This window comes from Corylus avellana, chromosome ca10 (genome assembly GCF_901000735.1).
Source record: "Corylus avellana chromosome ca10, CavTom2PMs-1.0".
Taxonomy (NCBI): domain Eukaryota; kingdom Viridiplantae; phylum Streptophyta; class Magnoliopsida; order Fagales; family Betulaceae; genus Corylus; species Corylus avellana.
This window is the reverse complement of record NC_081550.1, coordinates 20,592,913-20,604,284: the sequence shown is the minus strand read 5'-3', so window position 1 is coordinate 20,604,284 and position 11,372 is coordinate 20,592,913. Positions and strand designations below refer to the sequence as shown.

General features: G+C 37.4%; 1 protein-coding gene and 1 long non-coding RNA gene across 2 annotated transcripts; both read right to left on the bottom strand.

Moving 5' to 3' along the window:
• Positions 1-1,724: 1,724 nt before the first annotated feature.
• On the bottom strand, positions 1,725-6,546 carry LOC132164645 (diaminopimelate decarboxylase 1, chloroplastic-like). The gene is made up of 8 exons (XM_059575187.1): positions 6,016-6,546; positions 5,570-5,744; positions 4,946-5,095; positions 4,347-4,508; positions 3,001-3,186; positions 2,590-2,712; positions 2,368-2,457; positions 1,725-2,041 (listed from the first exon to the last, which is right to left on the bottom strand). Exons 1-8 carry the CDS (start codon positions 6,495-6,497, stop codon positions 1,961-1,963), a joined length of 1,449 nt encoding a protein of 482 aa, XP_059431170.1. The 5' UTR covers positions 6,498-6,546; the 3' UTR covers positions 1,725-1,960.
• A 2,275-nt stretch (positions 6,547-8,821) lies between these two features.
• LOC132164030 (uncharacterized) lies at positions 8,822-11,355 on the bottom strand. The gene is made up of 2 exons (XR_009438348.1): positions 10,210-11,355; positions 8,822-9,346 (listed from the first exon to the last, which is right to left on the bottom strand). It is a non-coding gene; the product is annotated as an uncharacterized LOC132164030 (long non-coding RNA).
• Positions 11,356-11,372: the final 17 nt, after the last annotated feature.

The window sequence follows — 11,372 nt, the reverse complement described above, 5'->3', positions numbered from 1 at the left end:
TATTTCCTTTTATTGCAGTAATGTCCTATTTCCTTTTATTACACTTTTTATTTGGCTTGCTCCCGAGTTGTGATTATTATCTCAGTAGGTAAAGACAATTTCTATTAAATAATTGCCTAAAACAAATTTATTGTACTATAGTATTGTTTTCAACATCATTCTTCAGGCATTGAGATTTTCAATAATTTGCTAGCAATTTAAGCCGCAATTATAAGAGAATTCATATGAGTAGGTAAATCCTATGTGAAGTCTCTCATAATTGTCGGCCAGATTTTTAAGGATTGAGATCTAACAACTTTCCCGATTGATTCATCGAAAGTCTTTCATAATTGTCGGCCAAATTTCTAAGGATTAAGATCTAACAATTTTCCCGATTCATCGGAAAGCTCGTCTCCAACGCTTCAAGATCTTTTACCATATGAATAGTTTGCCTCTTCTATATTTTCGAGTTTGAGGTTGAGATCCCAATGTTTATGGTACAGAGAATCAGAATCACATAGAATAATACCATAATAATACTATATCCTGTTCCGCACGCGGCATTCTTAGACAATGTGCTGACGTACAAGATCTTATTTTTCAATTACTCAAGCATGTACAACACCAAATACTAGATTATGTACTTCAATTGACAACATTGCGCATCAAAGTTGATTCATTTGGTGAACCTACAACTAGTGCCTAATCACATCTAATCAGTGATTGACAGAAAATGTCGGATCAAGATTCCTAGAAATTTCCTACTCATCTTTTAGGAAATTCAAATATCGGATCATGAGGCGTCTGAGTAGGTGAACCCAGCACCATGAACTGACCAAAAACCTGACTTGGCACCCCAAATTCCTGGACGCCTCGAGACCAGGTTCCTTCTCTCGCACCTTGTGCAAATTATTCCTGGGAAATAGGTTTACATATGCTCAATAATGTTCAATATTCAAATCGATTTCCATATACTCAATCGACAGTATTTATAAGTGAAGGCTTGTAGCGCAATGGGTCCCTGGCAGCATCATTGAGCTATATATATATATATATATATATTGTGTGTGTTGTTGACTAGTTGTGCATTCTTCTTCAGTGACTTGAGGTGATTGGATAGCTAGCATTAGCAGCCGGTTGTACTCACTCCAAGTTGGGCAATATTGTTAGAATATTAATCAAATAATAAGTGGTTATTTATCTTCTATAGTTTATTTTTTATTTTAATTAAACCTTTTTTGTGTTGATTTGACTTGGGCAGAATTTGGACCTACAAGTGTGGAAAAAATTTTCAAGTATTAATCAAATGATTAAGTTTATCATTAAGCTTAAAATTTTAAGATAAAGGGATGATTTAACAAAAAAATTCTTTCAAATTGGATGGAAAATTTTTTATTTAACCCAATCTATTAAACTCACATATTAAAAAAACAAGATAAAGTGAATTTTAATTAGCTATTTTGCATAAAAATATACATAAAACAATGTGAGTACTCTGAGCGAGAGTTTTCGATCTAGAGATAAGGGTGGTATGGTTATTATTGCTCATAGTTTAGGACAATTTGGGTATTTTGCTTATAGCTACATAGCCAACCAGAAAAGTACAGGCAAAAGCGTTTTTCTTCTTTCATAGATGATATATAGAACCCCTGCATAATCACACCCGCAGATGAGAGCAAGAAGCAAACATGCAAGTGACTGCTGCAGCTGGAAATGACATTAATTTGAAGGATGTGAAATCTAAGTTGATTTCCCAATGCTTCTCAATCTCATTTCTTGTCTCAATATATATATATATATATTGATTGTTGATATTATAATTCATTCATGATTCAATCTCAAGATTGACAAATAAAGCTGAAGTGAACATAATCTGCAGCTGCAAATCAATATTTAAATTCACAACATCTAGTCTCAAATAATGAAGACCACGCATTAAGAGGAATCTTAGCCTACAGCTACTGACAACCTATGGTGCCATTCAAAGCCCTTCAAAGAATCTTATATGGTCTTCAAATGTTTCGCCGTGCCGGATTTTGGACACTGACCCATCTTCTTCAACCTAAAAAAAGTAAATAATATTCATAGAGTTAGCTTTTCCTGCTGACCGGGGACTATATAATTTATAAGATGTTCTGGATTTTTGTTTTTGGAATAAAAGTTGAGATGTCATTCTGAATTAAAGATGCAAAAATTTCTCCAGAAAGTTGGATTGATAATACAAGAAGCTCATTGAGGCAAAAGATTTGAATTTGTGAAGGTTACTAAAAGCAGAAGAAGCCATTTCTAGTGTTACCTGTGTTGTTCATTCAACTTTCTAGTATCATTTTGTATATCATAGATGGGGGGGTTAGAAAATACAGACAATGTAAAGTGATAATTCCATACCCAGTACTCAGGAGGGCGCATCTTAAGATTATAAGTTGACGCCATGCTCATGCAGTAAGCACCTGCATCATGAACAACCAGACCAGCTCCCTGCAAACAAAAGAGAATTATCATTTTCCCTGTAACTCACACCCCCCTAAAAAAAATGCAAAAAAATGAAACATAAAAACAAATAGGAGAACATTATAGATGTGACAATCCAATAGGAGGCATAGACAATACTTTGGCTGGAGTTTGAAGTTCCCTATCCTTTCCCAGGAAATCTGCTGACTCACATACAGGACCCACCACATCAAAAGTTGAGATCTCAGCATCAGGAGGTGCAGGAGAAACCAGCTCTATGTGCTGCAACAAGTCAACTGTGAGAAAAAGGCAAAATACAAATCTGATAAAAAATAAAAAATAAATAAATAAAAAGGCACAAGGATGCATACGTGAGCAGCAATGGTAATTAGAGAATAAGCAAAATGATAAAAAAAAATACAAGTGCATTTGTTACATAGTAGCAGAGATCAGAACGAGCAATCTAAATTTTCTAATACATTTTATAATACGCTGTTATACAGGTATGAGATAGGACCACTGATTAATACAGTTGACTACAAGAGAAGTAGACTATAATTATATACTTACTTGATAAGCATCATATAGACTAGGACGGATAAGTTCAGCCATGCTGCCATCAATCACAACAAAGTTTTTTGTTCCATTAGTTTTGACTCCAGTTACCCGATTAACCAAGCAGCAAGTATTTGCAATCAATGATCTCCCAGGCTCAATGATGAGTTTAAGATTCCGTGAAAGTACCAGGTCTCGAACCTGCAACAACCGCAGATGTTTTAAAATGTTCAGTAAAACTTTATATCGATTCAAGTAAGAAAACTACTAGTTCTCTTGATAAGTATACCCCACTAGGAAGCAAAGCCTCAATTTTTTTTCGACATCCATTTTAATCCCAGGCTAAGACTCTGAATGAGTCTAATTTTTTAATTTTTTTTGATTCACAGTAAAAACATCCATATTTCTCAAATATGTTGAAACAATAATTCTCAAAACATAAACACAAACTATATAAAAGGAGAATTTGTCCAAGCAGTTTGGGCTTTAAATACCATATAAAGTGTCAGAAGACTAAGTGTGCCATATATAGAGATTGACAAAGGAAATGAAACCTTAAAATATAACCATTATATAATTATGCCCACTTTATTAGAATAAATGACAACTCCTACAATATTTAGTTAAAAACACACACATGGATATGTGCTTTATATATGCAAGCATTTGTTGTATGGTGCATTATAAAATTGTACAGAACAATATTTCCCATAAAAGTCTAGAGGATAATATAACAAGTAATTAAAAGAAATGAAAGTACTTAGCCTTCTCAAGAGAGAGGCTCCTAACTGCCTACATAATGCAAATACCCATCCTAAAAAGTCCATCATGTTGTAAGATTTCATTGGCAGATAAAATGTTGTCACAATTAAAGAGAGAAGTCTTTTTGAGAGCTATATACAACTCACAACCCATGGAAGATTGAACCAGTGACCTCACCTTCCACACTTTGTTCATAAGGGGACAAGATGCCATTCAGTACAAGGAGCATTCTTGTCAGAATTAGATTATTTTTGCATGGGATTGGATTGCCATCTAAATCAGGAAAATTAAAGCAAGGCACAGTAGATGATGAAGACCACGGTTAACTTCAATTTTTTCCCTTCAAATCTTAGGTTAGCTATACATTCTTGTAGTAATTGCAAATGTAGGAATTTTTGTGCACTCGTCAATCTAAGATCCACTTCTAATAATTTTGCATGTAACATTGGCAGAACACACTTATGCACATGCATGGTGCAGAGCAAATGCAAGCTATGTATCGAGAACTCCCTCTTTCTTCAAGTGATCATCAGCCACGCTGACATGATTTTCATACTTCACAAAATCCAGAAAACAAGATTGAGAGAAATGATCCTCACAGTATCAATAAGATCTCTGGGTGTGGGAAGGACGGCACCAGAATGATAATAATCTATACCAAGACCACCTCCAATATTTAAGTAATCAACTTCGAATCCTTGAGCTCGGATTTGGTCAATGTAGTTGACCATAAGAACCGCAGCATCCCTGAATATGTCCACCTGAAAATATTAAAAATATGAGCTTTAAACTTTATATTACAGAAAGAACATATATGTTTCATTTTCCATAAAGACAGAAAAATAACTTAAATGCATAACATTACAATTTGACAGAACCAGAAAACAAATCAAATCGGAGAATAAAACCAAGATTAACATAGTACAAAGGCCAAGATTAAGATACAAAACAAAATGAAGAGGGGAAGAATATTTCTACAGCAACAGCCAATAACCTGTTTACAGTATCAAACAACCTAGTCACTCGAATCAAAAGTGTAATTTCAAAAAGATATCCAAGAGTTTTAGTGATGTGAACATTAATAAGTAATAACTATCATTTTATGGGCATTAGTTATCCCAGACTTATCTTCGACAGGTTCTAAGTTGCAGTTACATGACAGAAATGAAAGGATGCAAACACAACGTTGTAGAAATACCTTGGTAATGGTAGACCCAAGATGGCAATGAGCTCCCGCAAGCTTCAGCTCATTAGGATGTGCCTTTACAGCATCCAAGAACCATTGCAGCTTCTCATTTCTAATACCAAATTTGGAGTTCTTATTCCCGGTGGCTACATAAGGATGGACCTAAGAAAAGAATAGACATATTATTAAGATAAAACTCCAGCAAACAAAGAAGATAAACTTGATAATACATATTGCATGGTGGTGGGGCCAAGCCGTTACTGGTGGTGCCTTGCTACTAAAGTAGTTGAAATAGGGATAACAATAGAGGTGGTGTGACAACAGTAGTGCAGGAAAAATGGTAGTGGTGATGAGGTAGGCACTGATTGTCAATGGAATGTTTAAGGCCCCAGCAATCTTGATATTCAAAAACCAAAAATCAATAATGTTTTCTGAAGAGGATCATTATTGGGTTAAGTGTGGTGTTGCTATCAGAGAGTATACGGTCAAGAACACTGGTTGAATAACGGATGATTCAAATTATTGAAAACCCACGTGTTCTCAAGTTGCAAAGGGGCCATCTAATATATGGCTGTGAAAAGTGTTCTCTTTACTACCATCTATAGAAATATATAGCACGATCTGGCTACTACATACCTGAGGATCCACATCCGGGTTGATCCGAAGTAAAACATTGACCTTCTTGCCCGCAATTCTTGCAGCTGCCACAATATTCTCCAAGTCAAACTCACTATCAACATTAACAAAGACACCCTTTTCGGCAGCTAATACCAAATCCTCCAAGAGTTTCCCGTTCCCATTAAAAATACACCTGCTCATCAGATATTAAAACAAAAATTAAAACTAAAAAACACAATGACACAAACACTAAGCGAAATCGCGCTTAAACTAACAACAATGCAAGCCCAATCCAGCACAACATATCTCAAAGCAACGCTGCTTACATATCAAATGGTACTCAAACACTGATAACTACAAAATTGTCAACGTTAAATACATCTCTTACTATAAAAATGTGGTCTTTAAAAATAAAACTTTTAAGCATATTCAAAAATAAATAAAAGTGGGTGTATAGATTTTACTTAGTGGGATCAAAACCGGCACGGAGAGCCAGCCTCAGCTCATTGCCACTAACGAGCACGGCACCGCAACCAAGCTCTCTCAAATGCTCCAGAATCTTCAAGTTATTGTTGGCTTTGATGGCGTACCCAATAATGGAGCTCAGCCCCTCCAATGCCTCCTTGTAGGCCACGACATTCCTGGTAATCTGGGGCTTGCTGTAGAGATAAAAAGGCCTCCTTTCCACGGATTCCATAACGTCCTGGACCTTGAGGCCCTCACAGTGGAGAAACCCATCTGAAGATTTGGAGAAACAGTGGTGAATTGGGGTGGTCGGAGTTGAGGTTTTGGCGGGGTTCGGGGAGAGGACGGCTCTGAGGGAGAGAAGTCTTGGAGTGGGTTTGAGAGGTACAATTGGAATTTGGGAAAATGGGTTTTGGTTTAGAGGGGATTTTAGGGCTTTGGGGAGGGTTGGGGAGTGGGAGAAGAAGTTTGTAGCCGCCATTGATGATGAAACAATGTCTGAAAAATGCGATGACTGTAGTGACTAGGGGTTACTCAGTTTAAAAATATAAGATTTCTGAATTTTTAAATAATTATAATGAGAAGTTTCTTACCGATAGAACCTTTCTCAAAACCGTATACTCTTAAATTTGAGATGATTATTATTGAATTTTAATATGTTGATAATTTTAAATGTCACATCACATTTAGAATGATTCCGAAAGAACTCTAGTCTATCATTACTTATTGTTTTAAGCAGATAAACTCCATACTTTAAACCGTGTGGGTGGGTGAACTTTTGGAATGTCCAAATTACAAATAAGGAAATCTAACTAGGGATAAGGTCAGCAAATTTTATTTTATTTTTTAATTTTTTTTAAATCTAGTTGGTCTTCTCATATACACAAATGCATATAAAGATATTTTTTAAGAGTAATACTATATATCATACCAATATTTTATCGCTATCTTACTTATGCTGATGTGACGTCAATTTACCCTTGATTTAGTCCTTGTTAAAAAAATTAAAAAATTCAAAAGATTGATTAACACTGCCTACCATGTTAACATTGTAAAATATTAGTAAGAAATTGGCATAGCACTCTAGGTCTTATTGTAATTTCCTGTTTCTTTTATTGCACTTTTTAGTTGGCTTGCTCCCGAGTTGTGATTATTATCTTAGTAGGTAAAGACAATTTCTATTAAATAATTGCCTAAAACAAACTTATTGTACTATAATATTGTTTTCAAGGTCATTCTTTAGGCATTAAGATTTTCGGTGCTTGTAATGGTGGAACATCCCTCTTATCCAAGAGATTTTCCATACAGAGGAGGTACCCAGCATCTGTAAAATGGCAATTTGCCCAAGAAGACAGAAGGACCAGTTAATATGGGATGGTACTGAGAATGTCGAGTTCTCTCTGCAGACTGCATACCACCTAGCTAAGGGATTTGAGGATAGCTCTAAGGGATGTTGCTCGAATGATGAATCCATGACCAAACTTTGGCCGGCAGTGTGGAGTATAGATGGTCCAAGAGTAGTAAAAAAATTTCTTTGGGAAGCATGTAACAACGTTTTTCCTACTAACGAAAAACTCTTCCAACGAGGGATTACTGAGGAGTACATGTGCCCGATCTATGGAAGGGAAAAGGAGACAAGTGGCCCATGCACTTTTGAATTGCGTTTCAGCGAGAGACGTGTGATCGGAATGTACCAAAGCCATCCAAAAATGTAACATCAACAAGGAAGAGTTCCCTGCCATCCTGGAGATAGAGATTGGCGGACAGATTAGGGGAGGAAGAAATGGAGATGGTAGGGACGGTGGCCAGGATGATTTGGATGAGACACAATTCCATGGTGTTTGGAATGTAGAGAAGAGCCGACAGATCAACAAGGTCCAAGCTCCAGCTCTGATGAAAGCAGTGTGGTAGGCTAGCAGCGACCGGAAGAAGAATGCATAAAGTTTAATTGGGATGCCGCTCTAGACAAGAAGACACAGAAAATGGGGATGAGAGTCATTGCCAGGAACCATGAAGGAGATGTGGTGGCAGTGTTGTGCTCCAGCAGACCCCATATCATCGACCCCACCATAGCAGAGGCTTTGGCTGCATGGACACTTGCTGAGTTAAGTTGTACACTGGGCTTTCGAAATATAGCAGCGGAAGGTGATGCTCTGGAGGTGGTGTTGGCACTGGGTCGTGAAGGCAATTGCGGAAGGAAGTATGACCATTTGGTGGAAGACGCTAAAACTTTGTTGAACCAGTCATCCAAATGGAGGGTAAGCCACATGAGAAAAGAGGCCAACCAAGCGGCACACCGTCTTGCCAGATTTGATCTTACACAGGAAGAGGATCAGCTTTGGAGGTCTAATTATCCAGAATGTATTAGAAAGATTGTATTACAGGAGAAAGTTCCTTGCTGATTAATAAATTTTGGGATACCCATTGCAAGAAAAATAAAAGAAGAATTTTTGTGCTTGTCGTACTCCGAATCAAAATTTTTGTGCTTGCCACATTCTTAGACAATGTGCTGATGACGTACAAGCTCTTATTTTTCAATTATTCAAGCATGTACCACACGAGATGCTATTTTATGCACTTTAATTGACAACATTGCTCATCTAGTTGATTCATTTGGTGAACCTATGACACTCGACTTTAAGGAAATTCAAATGTTGGATCATGAGGCGTCTGAGAAGGTGAACCCAACACCATGAACTGTCTAGAAACCTGACTCAATACCCCGAATTCCTGGACGCCTTGAGACCGGGTTCCTTCTCTTGCACCATGTCCGAATTCCTGGGAAATAAGTTTACATATGCTCAATAATGTTCAATATTCAAATTGATTTCCATATACTCAATGATGTTGGGACAGTATTTATATGGGAAAGCTTGCAGCGCAATGGGTCCCTGACAGCGTCATGGAGCTATAGATATACATATATATATATATTTATATACAGGCAGGAGAATCTAAGTGCAAGTTTTTGTTTACAAGCGGCAGCTCTGAAGACGAATCAATCAGTGGCTCTCTATGTAGAGGCCCGGCCACCATCTCTCAGCATACTTCGGCTGGTGAGGGAAGGTCTCATTGTAACAATTGCAGACTCATTAGCTCCAGCTTTGAGGGCAGCCTTTCCTGCTTCCAAGAACCTCTTGACTGCATCCTCAGCGTACCAGTTGGCTTCACCCACTGTCATGCTTTTGCCTATTTCTGGGTAGGTGTAAAGTACATAGTCACCATTGAGTTGGGATGCAAGCTGGATCAGTTCAACTTGAAATTCCGAGAGCCTCAAATCTTCTTTCGGTCCCCGTGGCCTCAGTGATCTCTTAACTTCGGGAAGGGTTACTGCATCCAAATCCCCATGACTGATTTTAAATAATCAATTGCATGAAAGCAACTAAAACTTTCTAATGATGCCAAGATAAGAAAGTAAATTGCATGTAAGCTTTTGATCTAGACCTTGGGTTCTTCAAGTATGATAAGCAGACGCATGCTGTTACGAACTTGAATATCAAGCCCGTAACAAGGTAATATGGAGTAGGTTCTTAGAGTAAACCTGAACCTCCTACAAACCAAGGGTTTGCAAATAAACTTCTCTCTATATTAGTTTTATTCATAAACTTGCAGTACCGTTCAAAACGATAGTTTCATACTCAACAGTTCACAAAAGTTGCTGCTAAAGCTATACGCTCAAAAGGGCATAAATTGCCCATGGAGGCTCAAGATTTCAAAGGAAGGACGGGTCCAGTGGGAATATGTAGTTGCACATGCTTCTCTTTACGTACATCACACTGCCCTCCCAACCCACAGAAAGGAAAGACAAATGAAGAAGAACATGGCAATGACACACAACATATCAGAATCTGGGCATAGTTAATATATATATGCCCCCGAAAAAAAAAAAAAAAACTGCAGGTCAAAATTTTTTGTCTTTCTCCTTTCAAAATAATGCAGATATTTTAGTGGCAAGCTAAACAATGGATGGTGAGCATCTATGGTGTTCCTGCTGGGAGAAAAAGGGTAACCCAATTAAAGATTCTTGCCAAACAGTAACCAGCAATTGGCACTGGGAGGCAAATTCCACCATTTGTGCCACAGAAAATGGCCACTTTTTGTCTTTCTTACTCTAAACTGTCAACTATTTGAAATTAGATTAATCACTAAGAAAATTAAAGTAATTTGTAATTATCAAGGAGACTGGTAGAAACCTGGACAATCATCACGTGGAGTGTCACGAAGGCGAAAGTACTTCTCAAAAGTACCAGCCCATGCATCCCTCTTGGTTAGGAAGTTTGATTCCAGATTGAAAAGCTTCTTTACAGTGGCGGGGATAGAAGAATGTTCATATTGTGAATATGGTGTTGGCCCCTCTGGCTCATGAATCACTGCACCAAACAATCAAGAGTAAGTCCTTAGGCCAAAGGACTAAAATTCAACATGAAATAAAAGTTGGAAAGGTCTGAGGCCAAACATCTGGTGCTGATATGCAATAGCTCTTTAAAATTGATGACTCAACCTGTGTTATTTATACAAAATATTCATCTTGAAAACTAGAACTTCAGTAGAATGTGAATAATATAGAAGCTGCACAAAAAAGTGGCCAAATAACACATCTGTAGTTTTCATTTGATGCATGACCAGAAAATTGACAAAGAAACCAATATACAGTTCAAGCTTGGTCTAAACCTACGAAGAAATGACAGTAACCCAGCACAGATTTCATTGTTGATGCCAAAGGAGAAGCTTATTCACAAGTCATCATCAGAAAACACAAATTTCATATCCACTTCATTTCACATTTTTCCTATCAACTGCGTCTATGTGAGAGTGTTTCGGTCCTTTGCCTCCATATGACCCTTCAAATGGCTGGGATATTGAAAAAGTTTCTCCTCTGCCTAGGCTTTACCTTTACCTATAGGAGTGTTGCCGCCAAAGGTCTATGTTACGGGAGGTCTGGAAGTAAAATGGCTGGTTAGCCAAGAAAAGGATTTTGCGGTTACACATATATTTACATGGCTATATTATGAAGCAAAAAAAGAAAACTCCTCCCTACAACAGCCCAACTCTTTAGTAGGTCACAGAAAGCACAGATACTTGACCCCTTCCCATTCAATAAGGTGCTGAAAATGGTTTCTTAATTTTCAAATAATTACACACAACAATCACATCTATTCAAATTTTAAACCACAATAGCATAGTATACCACAATTTTAGCTTTGAATCCTCAAAAGTAGAAGTATAGGATTCCTAGCCAACACAAGAAGTATGCACAAAGTAACTAAAAGTAGCCTATGTCACAAACACCCAAGCACTAGAGAAATTCATTATGATATCACAGCACTCACCACCATAAGCCTACATGCCAGACCAA